A 20,891-nucleotide genomic window follows, 5' to 3' on the forward strand; every position below is an offset into this window, starting at 1 on the left:
AAATACGGGGGAAAAAGGCGTTGGCTTCCTTGAACCAAGTGTGGGTCTTGTTCCATCTCCACGCACATTTCGTGCTGGGGATTAGAATTTCCTTTAGGATGACTACGTTTCCCCTGCGAGATAGAGTTAGGTCCGTCCGTTTGCTCGTAACCTCGTATTTCTACGAGATCGAGGTGTCGTCAATCGGAAAATAACACGAGACTTGACCGCCTATCAAAAGGATTCCCCCGCCCTACGGGTCGGGGGCCTTACAAGAAGTTCATCAATGGGGAAGGGTTCCACACCTGGGCTACACAAATGAAGTACCTTCTAGAATGCATAAGAAATTATGGAGAATCATTAAGGGAAATGTGTCGAATGAATCAAGTGAAGGGTGGATTGAAAACGATGAGCAATCATTGTCACTTATTGGTTTACACCTAGGCACTAGTCTTATTTATCACATTGACTCTAAGGAACATGCAAAAGATACATGGGATATATTGAATCTCGTGTTTGGAGCTAAGGAAAAGAGAGAAGAAATTTACTTAAAGATTGAATTCTATGGTCTACAAATGAACTTCAATGAGTCTTTAGCTCAGTTTGTCAATAAAATGAAAAGCATCATGACCCAGTTAGATGGCATAGACGCTAAGACTAGAGATAAAGATGTAGTTGCAATAATCTTAAAACGTATGCCAAAGGAATATAATGCTTGTCATAACCTTGAAGAATCTACCAGAGCCAACATTTAATGGATGTGTCTCTTCTCTTTTGGATAAGGAGAGAGAATTAAAAGGAAGAAATCCCAGCACCATTGAGCATGCATTGCTCAACAAAAGCAATGTGAAGTGTCACAATTGTGCCAAGAAACGACACTTCCAAAATGAATGCAAGTTCAAAGACAAGCCAAAGTGTAATCATTGCAACAAGTTCGGGTATAAAGAAGAAGATTGCAGTGATTAAAGAAAAGAAACTACAACTTTATGGGGACTAATTTGATCACCAAGTACGAAGAGATCCCTAGTGATCAACTCTTTTAAAGACTAAGGAGGCAAACACCACACCTACCCTAGCCATTTGTTGTAAAAGAGGGGTCACCATCTGAGTAGACACCCATCTTATCATCTTGTTATTGTATGTATCTACTTGACCACATGAGAGTATCTAGTTGAGCACCCACGGGGGTAATGTTTGTTGTAATTCACATCCGACCACCTTGAGTAGCCCAGAGATATGGCACCAAGGGGGTGTGTTGAGATATGGCACCAAGGGGGTGTGTTGAGAAGTGTGGTGCCGTAGAGTACATGTAGAGGTAGAGAGTGAGTAGGTGAGCATGAAGCTCTATGGCAAACTGGATTATCCCATATGCATGGAACAAGTAAAGATGTACTCTATCCATATAAAAGGGATCATTTTCAAGCAATGGAAGTACAAGAACTTGTACACATCTCAAGTGTCTTTATGAGTCCAAGCTAATCTATCGTGGAACCTATAAAAGGGATCATTTTCAAGCAATGGAAGTACAAGAACTTGTACACATCTCAAGTGTCTTTATGAGTCCAAGCTAATCTATCGTGGAACCTAATTGATTTGAGTCTGCTGCACACACACATCATCATGGGTGTAATTAGACACCATCCACCCTAGCTTAGTGTAATCATTTATCATCATTAACATGTGATTATCTTAATCTACTTGCATTAGTGAAGGTACCATGGATTTCAACATGTGTTTTCCATGTGGAGGTAAAAGAACTGAGTGTTCCTTTTTTATGAAGTTGTACAATGGTTACACAGCCAAGCAGCAGTTACACAGTTGACATTTCAAATGACACTCTATCTGACAATTGAGATAATCAAAATTTACACAGAACTTCATTCACACATCACAGACATTTCTTTGTCTACATCACTGCATATCTATTGCACTCAAGTATGAATTACACAGAAGATTTGAAACACAGAATAAGACAAACAGATTGACAAACTGCATCTGATATTCTGGAATCCACCCATAGCTACATGTATCCGCCAAAAAACACACACGATTACATAACTGAACATCTACCATGCTATGAATAGCTACGACCTTCTACTTCCAAGATTCCAAAAGTCATCAAAATAGATAAACGTCAAAAATAGACTAAAGACCATACATATGATAAAAGTAATTCCTCCTAAGGTCTAGCCTAAACAACTGGCATAGCTCGGTGGCTTGAGCCAAAGGTTGACCTCGGACCCACAGTCCCTTGATCCGCTTAGCCACTTTCTTTATCAGCAGCCTCCGATGACTTCTTTATTGCATCCTCTGTTCCGCCTTCTGCTGCAACTCCACAGCCATATGTCATCATTTCTGCCTTGACAATCAATCACATCCGCTGAATCTTCCACTAGAACTTCTGGCACAACATCTACCCATTTGACTGCTATCTCCTCAGCTTTATTCACCATCCAATGAGGGATTTCAGGGACCTTTCCATAGAACTTCTTCAGTCGGAATCCATTTACTAGTTTCAGAATCGGAGTCCCAAACACATCCTTCAACCTGAAAGTACCTTTCCCCAATTCTTCATTAACAATCTGATAAGGCCCAAAATACCTCTGCTTCAGCTTACCGGGATGTGGTCCCAGCTTTGAGTTGTATAGCATCACCCAATCACCTTTCTAAAATATCTTGAATTTCACCTGCCTTGAAATCCATGCTTGTCTTCTGTTGTGACTTATTTCCACTACATAAGCACTCTGAATCCGATCTTCTTCCAACTTCAACAACCCTCTTTGTTGATGCAAAACTGAATCCTCTGGGCTCAGCCTATGCTGTACTGCTAACCTCAAGCTTGGAACTACATATTCCATTAGAACAAGTGCTTCAATCCCATAAACTAGCTTGAAAGGTGCCATTCTTGTTGCAACTTTGTATGCTGTACGGAATGACCACAATGCTGAATCCAACTTGTCATCCCAATCAGACCTATTCTCTGCCACTATCCTTACCAACACTTTGTTGGTACTCTCTGCTTGCCCATTCACTTGCGGATAATAGGGGGTTGACTTCTTATGCATGATCATATGCCTGCTTGTCAATTCTTCAATGATTGAATTCAGAAAATGCACACCCTAATCTGACACTAATTCAATTGGACATCCAAATCTTGTCATAATGTGCTTGTACAAGAATCTGGCCGCCACACTTGCTGCTTTGTTGTCCCTCAAAGGTATTGCTTCTACCCACTTTGTGGCATAATCTATTGCAACCAGAATGTATCTTGCTCTTGTCCTGCTAGCTTTTGGCTTTATGGAACCAACAAAATCTAATCCCCACTTCTGGAATGGCTCAAGTGGCAATACAGGGTGATCCTGCATCCTATCCATTGAAGTTGGTTGTCCAATCTTTTGACATTGCAAACATTCCCTAGCAAACTGATGTGCATCCTTAAGCAACAATGGCCACCACAAACCTGCTTGCATAATTTTTCTTCCTGTAATCTCTCCTGAAAAATGTCCTCCAGCTGTTCCATGATGTGCCTCCTGCAAAACCGCCTATTGCTCCTCATCCGGAACACATCTTCTAATGATCTGATCTGCTCCTTTCCTATACAATGCTCCAGCAATAATTAAGAATGGCCTACTCCGCAAAGCAAACTTCTTCCTTTGATCTGTTGACATAATAGAAGACAACACTCCATCTGTCAAAAACTGCATCATTTGGTCATACCAGTTGTCAAAAGCTTGCCCCTGTATTTGAAACAATTCTGCATCTGGAAGCTGATCTGACACTCCAGGAGTCTCTTGCACATGCTTCAATCTGCTAAGATAATCCAACACCGCAAGTTTGTTTCCTGGTGTATGCAACACTATATAATCAAATTCCTATAGCAAAAGCATCCATCTGGAAAGTCTGCCTTCCAGCTTTGGCTTCTTCACCAAGAAAATGAGCGCTTGATGATCCACATGAAAGATCACTTTATTCCCTAATGCCTGAATTTTTCCAATGCAAAAATCATCCCCAAAGCTTCTCGCTCAGTGACCGTGTAATTCTTTTCAGCCGGTTTCAACATCCTACAGTTATAATACACAGGTCTGAACAATCCTCGGATCTTCTCCTGCATCAAAACTGCTGTGACCGCCATATCCGCCTTATGCATGAAATGGTAGCTGCCAATGTGGTGGTTGGATGATAGGGGAAACCACAAGCATCTTTTTCATGATCTGAAATGCCTTCTCCTGAGCATCTCCCCATACAAACTCAACATCTTTCTTTGTTAGATGCGTCAAAGGTGCACTAACATCCGCCAAATACCGCAAATACCGGTTATGCGACTTAATCTACCCCATGAATCTTGACACCGCCTTGAAGTTGTCATGTGCTACTGCCTTCTGAATTGCACTTATCTTGTCAGAATCAATTGACATACCTTCCTATGAGATGATGTGACCCAGCAATTTCCCTCTCTGCGCACTGCAATTGCACACTTGTAAGGTTTTAAAGACATCCGAAAAAGTCATCTCTCCAAACATTTCCTAAGATACTCCAGATGCTTTGCCTTCTCTCCAAACACAGAAAAGTCATCCATGAAAATCTGCATGGATTCTGTCAGCAGGTATGGCTCAAAGGTTTTGAAAGCTGCTTTTGAAAATGATGGTGGCCCATTTTTCAATACAAAGCTCATCACTGTATATGCAAATGCTCCCCATTCAGTTATAAATGCCGTCTTGGTGACATCCTCTTCAGCCATCCGGATCTGATTGTACCCTGAAAATCCATCAAGAAAGCTATACATCTCATGCCCTACTACATCATCCAGAATTGAATCCACAAATGGCAATGGAAATGGATCTGCAATTATTGCTGCATTCAGCTTCCTATAATCCACACACACCTGAATTTTGCCTGACTTCTTTGGAACAACCACTATTGGTGACAGCCATTCTGCCTGATCTATTGGGACAATGAAACCCACTTGCAAAAGCTTATCTAACTCCTCCTTCACCTGCATTGCATAATTCGGATTCATCGTGTAGCGCTTTTTGGGATTGACTTCAGATCCCAAATTCAAATCTTGCAAATCATCCGCTTTTTGGGATTGACTTCAGATCCCAAATTCAAATCTTGCAAATCATCCTCTTTTACCCTTGAAACCTTTTCCATCAACATATCATACAAGAACTCTGCTCTGGTTATTGCCTCCTTTGGTGCAACCTCCCCTTCTGAACATTCCAAATCCTCCTTCAACTTTAGTTGATGAGAAACTGTTGACTCCTGAATCGGATTCTGCTCTACATCCAAATTCTCTGACTTACTAGATGACTCCTTGGCTGACTTCTTAGGTTCCTCCTGACAAACATACTTTTGCACAATCCTTTCCACATCAACTTCAAACACTGGTACCACATTGGGATTAGCTTCCAGAAAACATGCTTCCTCCTCATCTTCAACTTCCTCAGCCAAATTAATAGTCTGAGCCATCATTGGCCTTAATGATGACAATCTTTTCTTAGAAGCCATTGGAATCCTTACTGAATTTCTTCCTTTCTTCAAAACCACTTCATTCTTTTCCCAATCCTGCTTAAGCTTTGCTGTCTTGAACCAGGGTCTTCCTATTAGTATTGAGTAAGCATTACCTGCATCCTGCATTTTCAAAACAACAAAATTTGCTTGAAATGGCAACCCATGCACTTTGAGGGTTTGTCCTCTCAGCATCCCAATCGGCTGCACTCTTCTCGCTAAACCGCCATCCTTACTTGAAATGGTGCAGGTTCAAGCCTCGCATCTGTCATCCTTGAAAATTCAGTTTCTGACAAAATGTTTACTCCAGATCTACCATCTAGCAAAACATCTGAAAATATGCGACCATCAAACTCAAGCTTAACAGTTGGGATGGTAAAATCAACATCATTAGGACTAATCTGATAACTTCCAACACTCTCTTTTAATGCACTCTGAATCTCTGGAACAGTTGACTTCCTTGTGTCTGAGTAAAGCTTGTCCCTGAAAATCAGAAGAACCAATGAGAGCAACTGATCTAATGTAAAATGCATAGGAGTATTCAACAATTCTTCAAATAGTGCTCCTGATGTCAATTCAAAATTCTGCACTTCCTTCATCTGCTTTTTCTTCCGCTTGGATGTCATCTCTTCTCCTCCTGACTTCTCCACTTCTTCAACTACCTCATTTCTGACTTCTTTCTGTTCCTCCCAATCCAAAGGTGGTTTTAGCTTCGCTTTAGAGCGTGTGACTACAAATACTTCTGTTTCACCTATCTTGCATTGCGAACAATCACACTCCAGAGAACAATCTGCTGACACTTGATTTGTCCCATGATCCTGAGAAATTTCAACATCAATTAAATTGCTTTTTTTGAGGTGCTTTCTCTGCTTCCCTCTGCTGCACTAGTGGTGCAGGTAACTGTGGTAACTGCTCATTTGGTGGTTGCTGATTCCATCCTTGTGGATTCCACCCTTGCTGATTCCAATTTTGCTGACTCCAATTTGGTGGCTGTTGCCATCCTTGCTGTTGCCAACCTTGCTGCTGCTGATTCCAATTTCCTCCCCATAGTCTAGACTCTAGAATTCTGAAATCCGCCAAATCTTGGTTGAAACCCTTGATTGAAATCTCCTCTAAATGGCCTATTTTGATTAAAACGTTGTCTCCATCCAGAAAATTGTTGTTGCTGCCTTTGCCATCCCGAATTGTTAAATGGCCTCTACTGTCCTGCAGCATCTAGAAACACTCCACTTGCCTGGGCCAAATTCTATTGAATCTTTTGTTGAACCCGCTCCGAAATTTGTCCTCTGAAGTTTGGGTTGTACTAGCAGTTAGTTGTCAAATGACCATCCTTGTCACAAATATCACAATGAGCCTTCTTGCTACTTGACTCCTGCTTGACCCCCATTTCCTTCAACTTCTTCTCCACCATCTTCTGAACTACACTCCCCTTGGACTTTTCTTTACCCTTCTTCTTATGCTTCCTCTTCTTATCTCCTGAGCCATTGGAGAAGAACACGAGGTTGTTTGTCTCAAACAACCCTGTTGCACAATGTGGAAGCGAAATAGAGGAGAGAGGGAGAGATGGCACACACAGAGAGAGAGAGAGAGAGAGAGAGAGAGAGAGAGAGAGAGAGAGAGAGATGTCAAATAAGATCAATCTTTGATTATAGCAAGAGGTTTATACAATGGTGATAGTTTAGCCAAAGCGGATCAAGCATGTAATATGCTTGTTAATGGATAATACACAAGAGTGGGGAGGGAGGCCTTTAAATAGGCATGTCATGAAGCATCACGATACAAAGATGTATCTCGACTTGCACCAAGTTAATAAAAGGTTTAAACCTACATTTCCCACACAATATATGAGATACACACATTTAATGCCCCCTCTGCAACTCATAGTAGTGAGCAAATGTCTAAAGAAGAAAAGCTGATGAAGATGCAACCATGGACACCCTAGTACTACAAATACTGGATAGATTGTGGAAGATGCACCTACTAACCTATCTCCTCAAAACATAATGCCACCTGATGAAGATGTGACCATGGACACCCCAATACTATGAATACTCGATACACCATGGAAGATGCACCTTCTAACCTATCTCCTCAAAACATAATGCTACCCTGAACAACAAAGAAATCTAGTTGGCTCTGAATTCTCACACCAGTGTGCAGTGAACTCCAAGTATAAAATGATGAGCTAACCATGCCCATAATCTCCCAACAATGGACTATGAACACATCATGTCCCAAATACATCAAATAATAAACTTGGAACATATCCATCCCATAATCTCTGCTACACCAAGTAATGAATTTGAAATGCATTTAATCCATAACTACTAAAGATGACCTTGTCTTGCCAGATTTTTATCATGCCTACTTGGAACTCCAACTTATAGTTCCCATCCACCAAAATTTGGAACTACTAACAACCCCCTCTCCTGCCCACCACAAGCCTCCTATGGCTAGCTGCATGTGGGGGGAAACATGTCCTTATGTCTAGAGAAGCACACCATCTAGGTCCTCATGAGCATTGGAAGTAGAAGAATTAGAGTCACTTTCTTGTTCTTTGTCCTTTCCCTTCTTTGATGAAGACTTGTCCTTGACCTTGGCTTTGTCCTTCTTCTTAGACAAGTAATCCTTTGCCAGGTGACATTTCTTCCCAAAGAGTAGCACTGACTCTGACCTATCTTCTAGACTCTAGCAAGTGCCGAATCCTGACCATTAAGAGGCATCATGAACTTACCTTGTAAAACAAGGACAAACTTGACCCACAAAATCAGCTTCCAATAAGCATTGGTAGTTCTGTCTCGAGGACGAGCATGCCCTCATTGTTTGAACAAGGGGGACCCATATCCGCAGTAATAGGGCACCTTTCATAAGCACGCCTTTGAACTCACTGAACTCAGCACTCCATGACCAATCTCCAACAACATGAACCATGAGGACCTTTTTTCCCCTCTCAGAAAACTGAGGTAGAAAAGGGACTAGACAACAACAAGCAGGGCCACAAAATCCACAAGAAGCACCCAACAGGAAGGAAGGGTAGCTAGGGGAGAAGTTGAATCGACAACACCGCTTATTGGGATGCTCCGAGTACAAAGAACACTATCTATGTGGTAAGAGTAACCCACGGCGGTTCACCAACAGCAGCAGCAAAGAACACTATCTAGGTGGTAAGAGAAGCCCATGGTTTACCAACAACGGTAGGAAATTACTCAAGGAAGCCAAAAATGCAACCCCCTCAAGATTGCACCTTGACTCCGTGTGCGAAGACCATAGGGAGGCAAGAGCACTAGAGAAGCAAAAAAAATGCAGATGAGAAAAAAACCCAAATGCAAAAAATGTAGGTACAACATAATGAAAACACAGCCAACTGATGACCTCCAAAAGAAATCGCTACTAGAGGGAAGAATTTCACAGAAGAGGGCAACCAAGACCTTGGCAACTAATACCATGTTAGAGTTGCACAATGTGGAATACAAACAGATGAGAGAGGGAGAGATGGCAAAAAGAGAGAGAGATATATATGTCAGACCAGATCAAGCTTTATTGTAGCAAGACGTTTGTATAATGGGGATACCCAGTAGAGATCAGTAGAGATCAAGCATGTAATATACTTGTGAAGGGATAATAAACAAGCGTGGGGAGGGAGGCCTTTAAATAGGAACGTCATGAAGCATCATGACCTACAAAGATGTATCCCGACTTGCACCAACTTAAAAAAAGGTTTAAACCTACATAAGAACTATCCCACACAATATATGAGATGCACATATTTTAATAAACCCTACTACGTGCAAGTGCATAGCAGGTTGTTTGATTTACATGACTACTATCAACGGGCTATATTTGAGCTATTCTATTGGACTGGTGAGTAACTTTATGCAGGCCTTGAGGAAGCGACATTACAAACTTCTCTCTGACGCTGGGCATCTGCATAAGAAGTGCTCCTCTGCCTCAACCTTGCCCATGTCACATATGGAGCATGTCTCATCATGTCTGCTGACTCTCTTGCCTCTCCTCGTCCGTCTCATCCTGCCTGCCTCAATCTCCAATCTGTGGGATGAAACTCTAAGCTGTCCAAGAGAGATCCTGAGTACATGCGAGAGATGTATCCCCATGTACCCTGGAGGCTCAATGAAACCCTCGTCCGAGATCCTGAGAAAATGACTGCGGTATGCAGCCATCTTCACAGGCAAACGTGTGGGGAGGATCCATGTATGGAATGTGTAGAGTTGGAGCAGGTCCGCACGAATGACCTGAATGATCTGGTGTCGTGATAAGTATAAGTGAGGAGCGTCGAGACTATATCTGAATGGCGGAAGCCTATCTAGGTCTAGGCCAAGTGAGTGAAACCATGTACGGAGTCTGTGGAACCAGCATCTTTGAGTACCTGCATCTGCCAGAGCCTGGGATGAAGTCAAAGCAAGCCATGGAAGCCGCGTGCGACCCTCTACTATATCTCCAAATCTGAGGATCCGCTGGAGGTATATGATAGTCTGGAAGGTTGCATCGAGGGCCAATGGTGAGGCTCCAAACTCTGCCAGTAAAATGTGGTGGGGTACCGAAGGCTTGAGCTTGGAAAATAGCAGAACCTGTACCTTCTCGATCGCTCTCCAGTCGTCCAATCCGAGGTCGCAGGCCCAGAAAGGACTCCCATACATGTTGGCAGGTCGCACTAATGTGTCGAACAAGAGGGACTTCGTGTCCGGGTGCTAGAAATGAGACTGATGACACTGTCTCTCGAGATGCGCCAGTGAAGCATATCCTCTCCGCATCCTGCCTCGAGCCACTGGTATCATAGTGAAGGAAGGCCTTGTGAAGACCACCCCCCCATGTACGTGTAACATCTAACCAGCTCCACCTGCTCTCCTCCAAACACGAATCCCTCATGTCTCTGGAATGCTGAATAAGAGAGAGAGAGAGAGAGATGCTTACGGAGGTCGCGAGAGGCAGACACGGAGGTCGTAGCAGAGGAGCTCACTGGGGGACATGCACAAACAGCATCAACCTTGCAAACGCCATCCGCGACACACTCTGAATGAGAGAGAGAGAGAGAGAGAGAGAGAGAGAGTCACCACGGCATGCACCGGACCACGTCGAATAGGGCGTTGGAAACGGAGGTGGCGGCGGCAGAGGAGCTCACCAGCGCGAACAAAGAACAGTCATCTGCAAACGCACGGCACACATCGGACCGTGTCGAATAGGGGCATTGGAAACGGAGGTGGCGGAAGAGGAGCTCACTTGCGGACAGCAAACAAAGAACAGTCGTCTGCAAACACCATCCGCACACTGAGACAGAGACAGGGAGGGAGCGAGAGAGAGAGAGAGAGAGAGACTCACCAGGGCACACAGCGAGTTGGAGGGGAGAGGACTACGCCGAATAGGGGCGACGATAGCGCAAGGCGCAAATTCGTTGCGGCGACACCTGCAATCGACTGGCAGCTTCAATAACAGGCGGCGTGGACGTGGTGGCGCAGAGCCTCAGCTTTATCTTACACGGGGTCTAAGGCATGGGATCAAGGGCGCCCACCAAAAGACAACCCCGTCGCTTGATTTCGTCCGTTGATCCTGGAAAAATTAATCTCGGGATAAAAATTAATCTCGGGATAAAAATTAATCTCGGGATCCCGAGATTAATTTTTAAGTTTTGAATATCGGGTTGAAAAGGCGGCGAAAGGGTACACACAATCATTAAAGGCTGAGCATTCAGAAAAGATTTCATTCTCTTAAAGAATATTTGGTGGAATTTAATGCCAAGACCTATGGAGTAAATGCCACGAACTACCAAACTAATCTCGGGATCCCATAATCTCGGGATCCCGAGATTAATTTTTACAGGAAAAAGTTTCCTGTTGCGCTTTTCTTTTTTTCTCCTTCATTCTTCTTCATGTTTGTTGTAGGGTTCTTACAAGAAGCTAAGAGGCCCATTATGGTGGTATATCTACATACTCATAAGGTAATTCACTAAATAGCATTCGTTGTTCTGTTTACATAAATGCAACAATGGATTATGTATTTGAAGAGGAGAGTAGTGATGACAACACTTCAAATGAATCTAGTGAGGATTTTAGTGATGAAGAGCTTGGGTTAAATGACACCCTAAACGAACATGAGAGTGTGTCAAATGATGAGGGTCCTCATAATGACACCCACCATGGGCATGACTCTTATCAAAAAAATTGGGTCGATCCACTTGCACATGTATCTCAAACTTATTTATATTTTAATAGAAGTACGTATGAATTAATGATAAGAGCATTACAGCATGATGTTTCCCTATCATTAGAAGATCTCAAGGTTTGTAGTCCATTGCTTGATTTGAAAAAGTGGCGAAGATTGAAAGATGCGTTGGTCCTTAGAACTAAGGAAGACAAAAGTCATTGTCTTTGTCTAAAAGACACGCCTAATCTGAGGATCTCATGTATTGAGGATTGGGAGAGTATTGTTGTTGGAGCACATCAAAGTGAAAGTGATAGTGCTCACCGCAGTCTCAGTGATACAATAGACAAAATCAAGTCAACATGGTACATTGGTATTCAAAAGCATGGAATTCCCCAATCCTACATTAAAGAGTTTATCAATGCATGCGGATGTAAACGCCCTAAATGTAATACCGTTCCACAATCTCAGGATCTTTCAAAAGTAATAAGCACTACTAAATTTAAGGTACAGGAGCAGTTAAAGAGTATAATGATTGAGTACAATGCTAGATTAATAATGGTGAGATCAACAAAGACATATGGTTCTTCTAAGACCATGGTAGACTACATTTGTCATAGAGGAGGCAAGCCAAGAAGAAGTGGAAAGCAAAAGCGCCTGCGAACATCCAAGAAATGTGGTTGCACATTCAAAGTGCAAGTGGAGTATATAGAAGGGATGGAAGATGTTCATTTATTTGTATATCCATCACATAACGGTCACACACCGGGCACAAGAAGTGATTTATATCACCTTCCAGTTCATCCATCAGTGATTGAGTGCTGCATTCAAGATTTGTTTGATGTGGGAAGCTCTAGACATGTTTCTCAAATATCATTATCTAAACAGCGACTCCATATGGAAAAGGCTTCTCTTTTGGATTGCAAAATCTATAGGTTTTTCATGATTCCTCAAGAAATTGCCATGTTGTCATATCAAGTCCGTCACCAAGGTACTATCTTCTCCCTACAGTTTACAACCTTTGTCATAATGTTTTTGGATATTCTCTAAATTGAATACATTGCAGCTAATGTGTCAACTGATGATTGGACATCAATGTTCATGGAGGCTTTGGCTCTACAGCAACAAAATAAGGTACCACTAACTATTATTATATTTAAATCCAATATAGTCATTGATACCGAAAGTATTATTATATTTAAATCCAATATAGTCATTGATACCGAAACTATCATCAAGTTCGCTTCGTTTCTAAATGTGTAGGTGGTTTACTGTCAACCATATAATCCCCATGCAGAGAAGATCAAAGAAAGGCCTTTCATACTTATCATTCAAGATGATTGGATGTTACAAATGGCTATTCGATTTTCTCACAATAATGCATGGGCAATTGATAGTACTTTCAATTTAGAATCATACTCATGTACACTGGACATGTACCTCAAATTTTGGATTTCATCTAAACATATATTTGACTTGATCTCAATTTTAAAGTTATATGTGCATCTTTTGTCTCTCTACTAATTTCAATTCTATTACAAAGGTTACAAGTTTAATTCATCGTTGGTTAGGGTACTTTGCTTGCATAGGTCTTGTTTAATTATGATTATGACCTCTCTACAACTGGTTTTGGTTTAGGGTCTATAAGTATTAAACAAGACCTGGTTTTGATGACTGTTCTCTGGAAAACTTAATCTCGGGATCCCGAGATTAATTGTTCCAGAGAATAGCCATGAGCATTATAGTGGTTCTGGAAAAATTAATCTCGGGATCCCGAGATTAATTTTTCCAGAGAATAGCCTTAAACAACATTAAGACTCTGGCAAAATTAATCTCGGGATCCCGAGATTAATTTTTCCAGAGAATAGCCTTGAACAACATTTAGGCTCTGGAAAAATTAATCTCGGGATCCCGAGATTAATTTTTCCAGAGCCTAAATGTTGTTCAAGGCTATTCTCTGGAAAAATTAATCTCGGGATCCCGAGATTAATTTTTCCAGAGCACAACATTAAGGCTCTGGAAAAACTAAACTCGGGATCCCGAGATTAGTTTTCACAGAGAACAGTCATCAAAACTAGAACCAAGTTTAATACTTATAGACCATAACCAAAACCATGTGCACACTTATTACCCTAACCAGAAAGACCATAATCCTCACTAGACCATAATCATAGTCCTAAAGAGACCATAATCATAAGTAAACAAAACCATAGTCATAGGGGGATCGTAATCATAGTTGTAGAGAGCCCATAATCATAATTAAACAAGACCTATGCAAGCAAAGTATCCATAACCATAACCATATTTGATCATAACCATAACCATACTTGAGACCAACAACATAACCATATTTGAGACCATAACCATATTTGAGACCATAATCATAATTAAACAAGACCTATGCAAGCAAAGTATCCATAACCATAACCATATTTGAGACCATTAACCATAACCATAACCATATTTGATCATAACAATAACCATACTTGAGACCAACAACATAACCATATTTGAGACCATAACCAACAAGATCTCATGACCAAAACTATAACCAACAAGACCATAACCATATTTGAGACTTACAACATAACCAACAAGACCATAACCATAGCCATATTTGAGACCATTAACCATAACCATAACCATATTTGATCACATAACCATAACCATACTTAAGACCAACAACATAACCATATTTGAGATCATGAACATAACCATATTTGAGACTTACAACATAACCAACAAGACCATAACTATATTTGAGATCATTAACCATAACCATTACCATATATGATCACATAACCATAACCATACTTGAGACCATCAACCGTATCCCGAATCGTCATTGACATAACAATACTATGATAATAATCCAACAAAACCATGGAAAACCACTAAAAAGACCATAACCATAAACTATAAAGCCGTAATAAAAGTGTAAAATATGTCCATCCTTAGGGAGAATTCGACATCGGCACTCTCTCTACAGCACTCTGGATCCACTCAAAAAGGTTCTTCTTTAGTCTGTCCACATCTTCATGCTTAAACCATCCTTTTGAAAGCTGAAAAAAAGAATGTTAGTCTTTAATTACTCACAAGCTAACACCCTTCATAATATAAATGATTATTTAAACCCACCCAAGTTTTGGGTCGACAATCATCCAATCCTCCTTTGATTAGAAACCACATGACTGCCATCACATAAAATCCGCAGTCATACGCATTTGGCTGTTGTGGAATCTGCATCCAAACAACCATATGAGTTCCTAATTATAGCTAGTTATTATAGATAATTGCTTCTAAGAGATATCTACCTCATAAGACTCGCATCCTATTTCTTCTGTTGGATTCAAAAGCTCCATTTTAACGATTGGATCACTACAGAAACTACCAAAATGGACAAGTGTCCTAAAAAAATGCCACTTTTTAGAGATCTGTGTAATAGGTACAACTTATAAATGCTTGAAATATCATAACATACCTGTATAGATGGTCGTGATACTTTTGTGACGAGCGCATACCAAGGGAGTCAAAACTTAAAATACAAGAACGCCTCCTTGGTAGGCTAGGCAATCGCATACAATGAGGATTGTAGAGAACAAGCAAAGTCCAATGTGCCCTAAATTTTTCATAGCGTTAGAAAAACAAAGCTTTCCACCTAGATACTTTGTGCCTAAATGATATATACTTTGAGCACAAAATATATTACTTTACCTATCAATGACAGGAAAGAATGTGAAGACTTTACGCCCAAGATCGGGCGTACCCAAAAAATTAGCCATTGTATTCTCGTTTTTTTGTTTTCGGCCAAGGAACGCTCGCCATAGGCTATCCACAAACCACGTTTGCTCTAGCACATTGACCGACAATGTATTTTCCATCCATCTATATAAGATACAATGCACTATTATACACAAAAATTGATGATTATTTAGAAAAAATCATAAGGTCTGTGTAAGAGATACTCACAAGGCAAAAACATTCATTGTATTTGTAGACGCCTCAACATTAATTGTGTCTTGCACAATTGACGCATGAAGATCGACCGCCAATTTAAAGCGGGTAGACTTCATGTGAAAGACTACTCCTCCACTAAATAACCATTTTAAGAAAATAAGATTCTAAGCTCAAACAAGAGAACATTCAAACATTGAATAATAAAGAGAGCTAACCTCTCTGCAAAAGCATCGGGACTGGGACTTTTGCAGTCGAAACTCCCAGAACAAACTTTGATGTCTACATGAGCATCTTCTTTTGCATTGGGAAACTTGGGCTACCAAAATGTCTATATAAGATTTCTAAAAGTCTTTGCATTACAACATAGAAAACTAAAGGTTTTTAGGTACCTGCTGACACTCATGTATGATGTCTTCTTTTGAATGACGAGATCCGGATGGTAGAGACATATCTAATGTCCGCTTTCTTTTCACTCGTAATTTACGAGGAGCTAAAGGTGGATCTTCGACTGGACTAGTCTCCATTTGCTATTATTTTATGAAAACAAGGTTATAAGTCCTATACTAAGAAAAGAGAGAGAGAGGCAGAGAGAGAGAGAGAGAGAGCAAGAAAAGGTAGCACACATAATAACTTACAGGTGTATCTGGCTCCTCTTTGGTTTCTTCTTCTACATCGGGGACATCTGTTTCTTCTACATCAGGGACATCTGTTTTTGTAGTACAATTGCGTCTCTATCATAAAAACTAGGTGTATTAGAATGTAGGTATGTAGTTTATAACCATGTATAACTAAATGCAATGATAGCCTACCCATTTCTCGTATCCTTCTGTAACACGCTCTTGCACCAACTTTCTGCGTGATTCATTCCTTGAGTCCCATGTCGCCATCCTGATTTTGACATAGTTATGTACCCATTCCTCTTTAGACCCTGTCTTCTCCTTTAAGAGGTTCCATCTCCATTCTCCCTCTTTTATTTTGCTCTTCTCGTGCGCCTTTCTAGCATTTTTTGCTTTTAGCTCCTCGTTGTAAAACCGCGCCTCACTTTGGACACGCGATCTATCCGACTTTGATTTAGTCGGTCTCTCTTGCGCTTTTGGGCGACCCATTGGAAGAGGCGGGAGTACTATATTAGTACACGCATGTTTTGTTTCAAGGTGGCGTTTCATATCCACCCTTTTCTCGAAACGTTGACTTTTATCTATGCATACTTGAGAGGCAAGGCAATGTCGCCACCATTTGCCATCCTCGTCTTGTACCAATTTGAATAGAGCATGTTCCTAAAATACATCAAGCTTCTAACATCAAACAAACCCTAAACCCTAAATCTATCTACAACACATAAAATCTACCAACTTTGAGAGAAAATCCTTAGTTACGCGTGCATATGTCCTAACATTTCACATATGCAAGGCTATGCGTATCTCTTCATAAATTCAAAGAGAGTATGCTAGCCTGCGGATTATCCCTTAAACATCACCTCTCTCTCTCTCTCTCTCTCGTGGCAAACACACACGCTTATGTGTATCGTGTATACATGAAGATCCCTACCTCCATGGCTCGAAGAAGAGTTATCGATCGTATTTGTTCGTGCAAGTTCTTCCTTGGCTTGTGTATGCAAACTATATTGACACAAAAGCTTCAATACATTAGGCCTCAAGCTATGGATTCAATTTCCTTAAAATGTTCAAGACACATGGCTATGGCGAAGACCTACACTGAAAAGCTAAAAGTATTTTTATGATCAAACTAGTACACAACAATATATTGATCCACGTTTTGATTAGGAATAGATATATCTAGCATCCACTGTTCTGCTATAGCATCCGCATTTGCGCATGTCACATTTTTACATGCCCATGTCACAAAAGTGAGCATTAGATATCCATAGTGGGAAATTTTCTAAGAACACATGCTCTCATGTCCAGTTGACATAGATGGCATGAATAAACAAGTTAATAAACAGATTTCCAAAGGACAATCATACACTCATACACACCTCAGAAGCAACATAAACATAATGTCCAACAGCAATTGGTTACCATAAGAGAACATAAAACATACTATGCCAACTATGCTGAGCTTCCTTCCAGCCTCACCATGTAGCACTATCAATACAGTCAACACTGAATGTCCTGACACAAACACACATACATGCACAGACAGGAGACTAAAATGCATGATGTTCTACAGATATGAAGGCTAGCACCAAATCAGACATGACTAAACGCTAGCACCAAATCACCCGCCATATCTGTGCATGTATGTGAAGGCTAGCACCATGAAGGAGAGAGCCAATGCAATAAAGCATTTTTCTTTGAAACACATAAATCTGGACCATTTCAGCTGGAGGTGTAGCACCTACCCTAGATATTAAAAGTGGGCATGAGCATACATTTGTTCATACCTTGCACGCAGCATCGTCTGAAACTTGAACTGCATTGTCGGAGGGCGGAGGCACTGAAAATGGTGACACACATGCCAACATGAAGGCAAAAGGGTACGCTTTGTCTGTTCTGGCCTCAAAAGTGCTGTTGGAATCACTGAGGAAGTGCATCATAGCAATGCCCAAAAACACCCCACCTGCAAATTGGGTGCCCAGGACCAAAAAACTGTGGTCCCATCTGCAGAAGTAAGGGGATACCCCGCCTAAAAACGTAGCAAAAAACACTATGATTAGGCAGTATATCTTAGGTTAGGATGATCTGAAGCAGAATCGCTTGCGCCCCCATGTGCTAATGCGAGAGGCAGGGCATTGCAAATGAGCACCAAAGAGAAGAAAAGGGCAAATCTTTTCTCTTTGTATTGCTGTTGGGGAGGCATGGCGAAGATAATAGCAGGAATCGAGCCAGAGACGCTTGTTCTGATGCCACGAAGAGGGGCTGCAGGTAGGTTTAAATGAGGAGGAGGGCGGAAAGAGGATAATTTCACAGGCGACGGAGACAACGTTAAGGTCGAGGGCAACGCAGGCACGTCCCGAGATTAATTTTTCGGATCAACGATCCCGATTAGCCGACGGGGCCGCCTTTTCATAGAGACCCTTGATCCCATGCCTCCCATCCCGTGTGACTTATAGGGGAGGGGCGCAGAGGAGGTAATCGCCCGCTGCCCAGCATCGATTAGCTGCGACGTGAACTGACAGAGGGCTGGACATTGTTTGAAGCCCTAGGTAATCCCGACACGATGGACAAGTCTACGGCCACCACGTGCGAAAGGGGCCACGTCGGATTCGTTCTCAGAGCGCAAATACTAGGCTGTTTCGTCATGCTGTGATGCTAGAGCGTACAGCTGCAGTGCCATAGCCAAATATCTTCTGTGGCCTCTTCTTCTACGTAGTCGGGGACCTTGCAGTAGCAGACAAAGCAGAGTCTCTTGCATTTGGCATGGCTTCAATCGGAGCTTCTCCGAAGGTCTCCTCGGCCCCCCGATGTGTGTAAGCTGAGCTCCCGCCGTTGCTCTTTCTTCAAGGCCTGTGATCTGCTCAATTCCGGCACTCGCTAGCAACCGTTGCGATCGCATCAGCTTCAGAGAAAGCTCGGATGGCCCTCAATTGCCCCCTGGCCACAAGAGGAAGCTATCCAGCCTAGCAGCCCTGGAGCAGCTAAAGAACGCGGCAGCAAACAGTAAGCGCCTACCAGCCCCCTCCTCCCTCTCTTTTCTCTGAGTGTACTGATACAGTACACTCATGGCTCCACTGCAATTGCAGAGTATACCAAACAAAGGAGCAGCATTCTTCTGTGAGGGCTCAGTGTCCACAGTGCTCGTATGACGTGATTTTGCAGTCAAGCGGGGTACCCATGGGAGAGCTCAGAGAGCATCTGTTTCTGTTGAGGGACCGTGATGCAACTCAGCATTTGTTCAGAGTTTCCTCGGGTCTTGACTCTCTTGTGCTCGGAGAGGGTCAGATCCTTACACAGGTCAAAAAAGTTTAGCACAAAGTTGGATCGACAGACGGCAGACGGCTTCGGAAGAAATCTCACTGCGCTCATGAAGCAAGCCGTCACTGCAGGGAAGCGGGTGCGCACCGAAACCAGCATTGCAGCTGGGGCTGTGTCGGTCAGCTCTGCAGCTGTGGAACTAGCAGTGATGAAGCTGACCGAGTCAGGCTGACCGAGTGTTGATCATCGGGGCTGGGAAGATGTCCAGGTTGCTGGTGAAGCATCTGTTGTCCAAGGGTTGCAATAGAATGGTGGTTGTCAACAGGACGGAGCAAAGGGTAATTGATTTGCACTGAGGCAGAGTTGGTCTTCCGGCCCCTTCCGGAAATGGTCAGATGAACCCAAGAAGCAGATGTTGTCTTTACCAGCACAGCATCAGAAACGCCCTTGTTCTGCAGAGAAACAGTTGAAAATCTCCCTCTTGCAGGAATTATCAGGCACTTTATTGACATTTTTGTCCCCAGGAATGTAGCGGCTTGTGTTGGGGACCAGGTTATACAATGTGGACGACTTGAAGGAGGTAGTGGCTGCCAACAAGGAAGAGCGGGCTATGGAAGCTTGCTGGATGTTAAGACCAATAAGGTAGGTCGAGCTACCCCCTAATACCTACCAGCCTCTAGGCTACGGTCTACCTGGCGCTATAGCCTACCATCCTCTCTGAGCTCTCTCTCTATCCTCTTAGGCACCTGAGGTCCTGCGCCCTTCAGACTTCACGCTTCTCTGCACGTACCAGCCTCCAGGCTACCAGCCTCTGGAGTCTCAACTTCTCTCTCTCTCTCTCTCTCTCTCTCTCTCTCTCTCTCGCACCTACGGTCCTGCGTCCTGCAGCCTTCAGGCCACTCTGGAGTTTGCTTGCGGTTCAAACTTCTCTCTCGACTCCTCTCTCTCCCTCTCCTCTCGGGTCATGGACCCTTCAGCCTTCAGGCTCTCTGCGTAAATTTCTAACTTCTCTCTTCTCCCCTCGCCCTCTCCCTTGGACCTGGGATAAGCCTTGGAGACTTCGTTGGGCGCTCTGCATTCAACGCAACCCAGTAGGCTGCAGCTAGGTCTAAGGCTTTTAAGGCCTTGGGCTTTTGCCTTGGCTAAGGCTTAGACTTGGGCACTACCGACTACAGCTTACAGGCAAGCGTCAGCAGGCTTCAGCCCCCCGTCTCCTACTCGATCTCTGTCCATGACCTGCATGACCTCCAAAGTCCACGCCATGATCTGAGAGCTTACAAATTACAGGTTTGCTTTCTTTTATGAAAAATCAAGATCCAGCCTTAGAAGTTTTCTTTTTTCTTGCAACTTGTAAGTGATTTGGCACTAGGCAGGTTTTGGTATGTTTTTCTGGAATCTCGAATATTTAGGGACATAATC

General features: G+C 42.5%; 2 protein-coding genes and 1 pseudogene across 3 annotated transcripts; 1 reads left to right on the forward strand and 2 right to left on the reverse strand.

The window, feature by feature from the left end:
• Window positions 1-2,255: 2,255 nt before the first annotated feature.
• On the reverse strand, window positions 2,256-3,353 carry LOC147637926 (uncharacterized). The gene is made up of 3 exons (XM_086799078.1): window positions 3,154-3,353; window positions 2,667-3,054; window positions 2,256-2,561 (listed from the first exon to the last, which is right to left on the reverse strand). Exons 1-3 carry the CDS (start codon window positions 3,351-3,353, stop codon window positions 2,256-2,258), a joined length of 894 nt encoding a protein of 297 aa, XP_086655204.1.
• Window positions 3,354-14,375: 11,022 nt separating this feature from the next.
• On the reverse strand, window positions 14,376-17,713 carry LOC147637927 (uncharacterized). 2 transcript variants are annotated; one of them, XM_086799771.1, is made up of 11 exons: window positions 17,146-17,713; window positions 16,407-16,874; window positions 16,233-16,328; window positions 15,987-16,124; window positions 15,813-15,913; window positions 15,610-15,732; window positions 15,355-15,525; window positions 15,122-15,259; window positions 14,955-15,027; window positions 14,779-14,880; window positions 14,376-14,702 (listed from the first exon to the last, which is right to left on the reverse strand). In XM_086799771.1, the coding sequence occupies exons 1-11, from the start codon at window positions 17,149-17,151 to the stop codon at window positions 14,595-14,597; spliced, it is 1,524 nt and encodes a 507-aa protein (XP_086655897.1). In that variant the 5' UTR covers window positions 17,152-17,713; the 3' UTR covers window positions 14,376-14,594. The 2 variants fall into 2 exon arrangements, with proteins under 2 accessions (XP_086655897.1, XP_086655896.1); XM_086799770.1 differs by having other exon boundaries at window positions 14,955-15,048; window positions 17,146-17,712.
• A 702-nt stretch (window positions 17,714-18,415) lies between these two features.
• Window positions 18,416-20,253, forward strand: LOC147637928 (glutamyl-tRNA reductase 1, chloroplastic-like; annotated as a pseudogene).
• Window positions 20,254-20,891: the final 638 nt, after the last annotated feature.

The sequence above is a fragment of the Cibotium barometz genome, chromosome 6, assembly GCF_041138505.1.
Source record: "Cibotium barometz isolate CiBa-2024 chromosome 6, ASM4113850v1, whole genome shotgun sequence".
NCBI lineage: Eukaryota > Viridiplantae > Streptophyta > Polypodiopsida > Cyatheales > Cibotiaceae > Cibotium > Cibotium barometz.

Bases quoted from the DNA above. Each gene is read 5' to 3' on its own strand.
- LOC147637926 (XM_086799078.1), bottom strand. From the start codon at position 3,353: ATGGATAGGATGCAGGATCACCCTGTATTGCCACTTGAGCCATTCCAG. The intron at 3,055-3,153 runs GTACAAGCACAT...ATTGACAAGCAG, and splicing joins AGTGTGGCGGCCAGATTCTT to GCATATGATCATGCATAAGA. The intron at 2,562-2,666 runs GTGAAATTCAAG...GGGCCTTATCAG, and splicing joins AAGCATGGATTTCAAGGCAG to ATTGTTAATGAAGAATTGGG.
- LOC147637927 (XM_086799770.1), bottom strand. The intron at 15,914-15,986 runs GTACCTAAAAAC...ACATTTTGGTAG, and splicing joins TCATACATGAGTGTCAGCAG to CCCAAGTTTCCCAATGCAAA. The intron at 14,703-14,778 runs GTGGGTTTAAAT...TCTTTTTTTCAG, and splicing joins ATTGTCGACCCAAAACTTGG to CTTTCAAAAGGATGGTTTAA.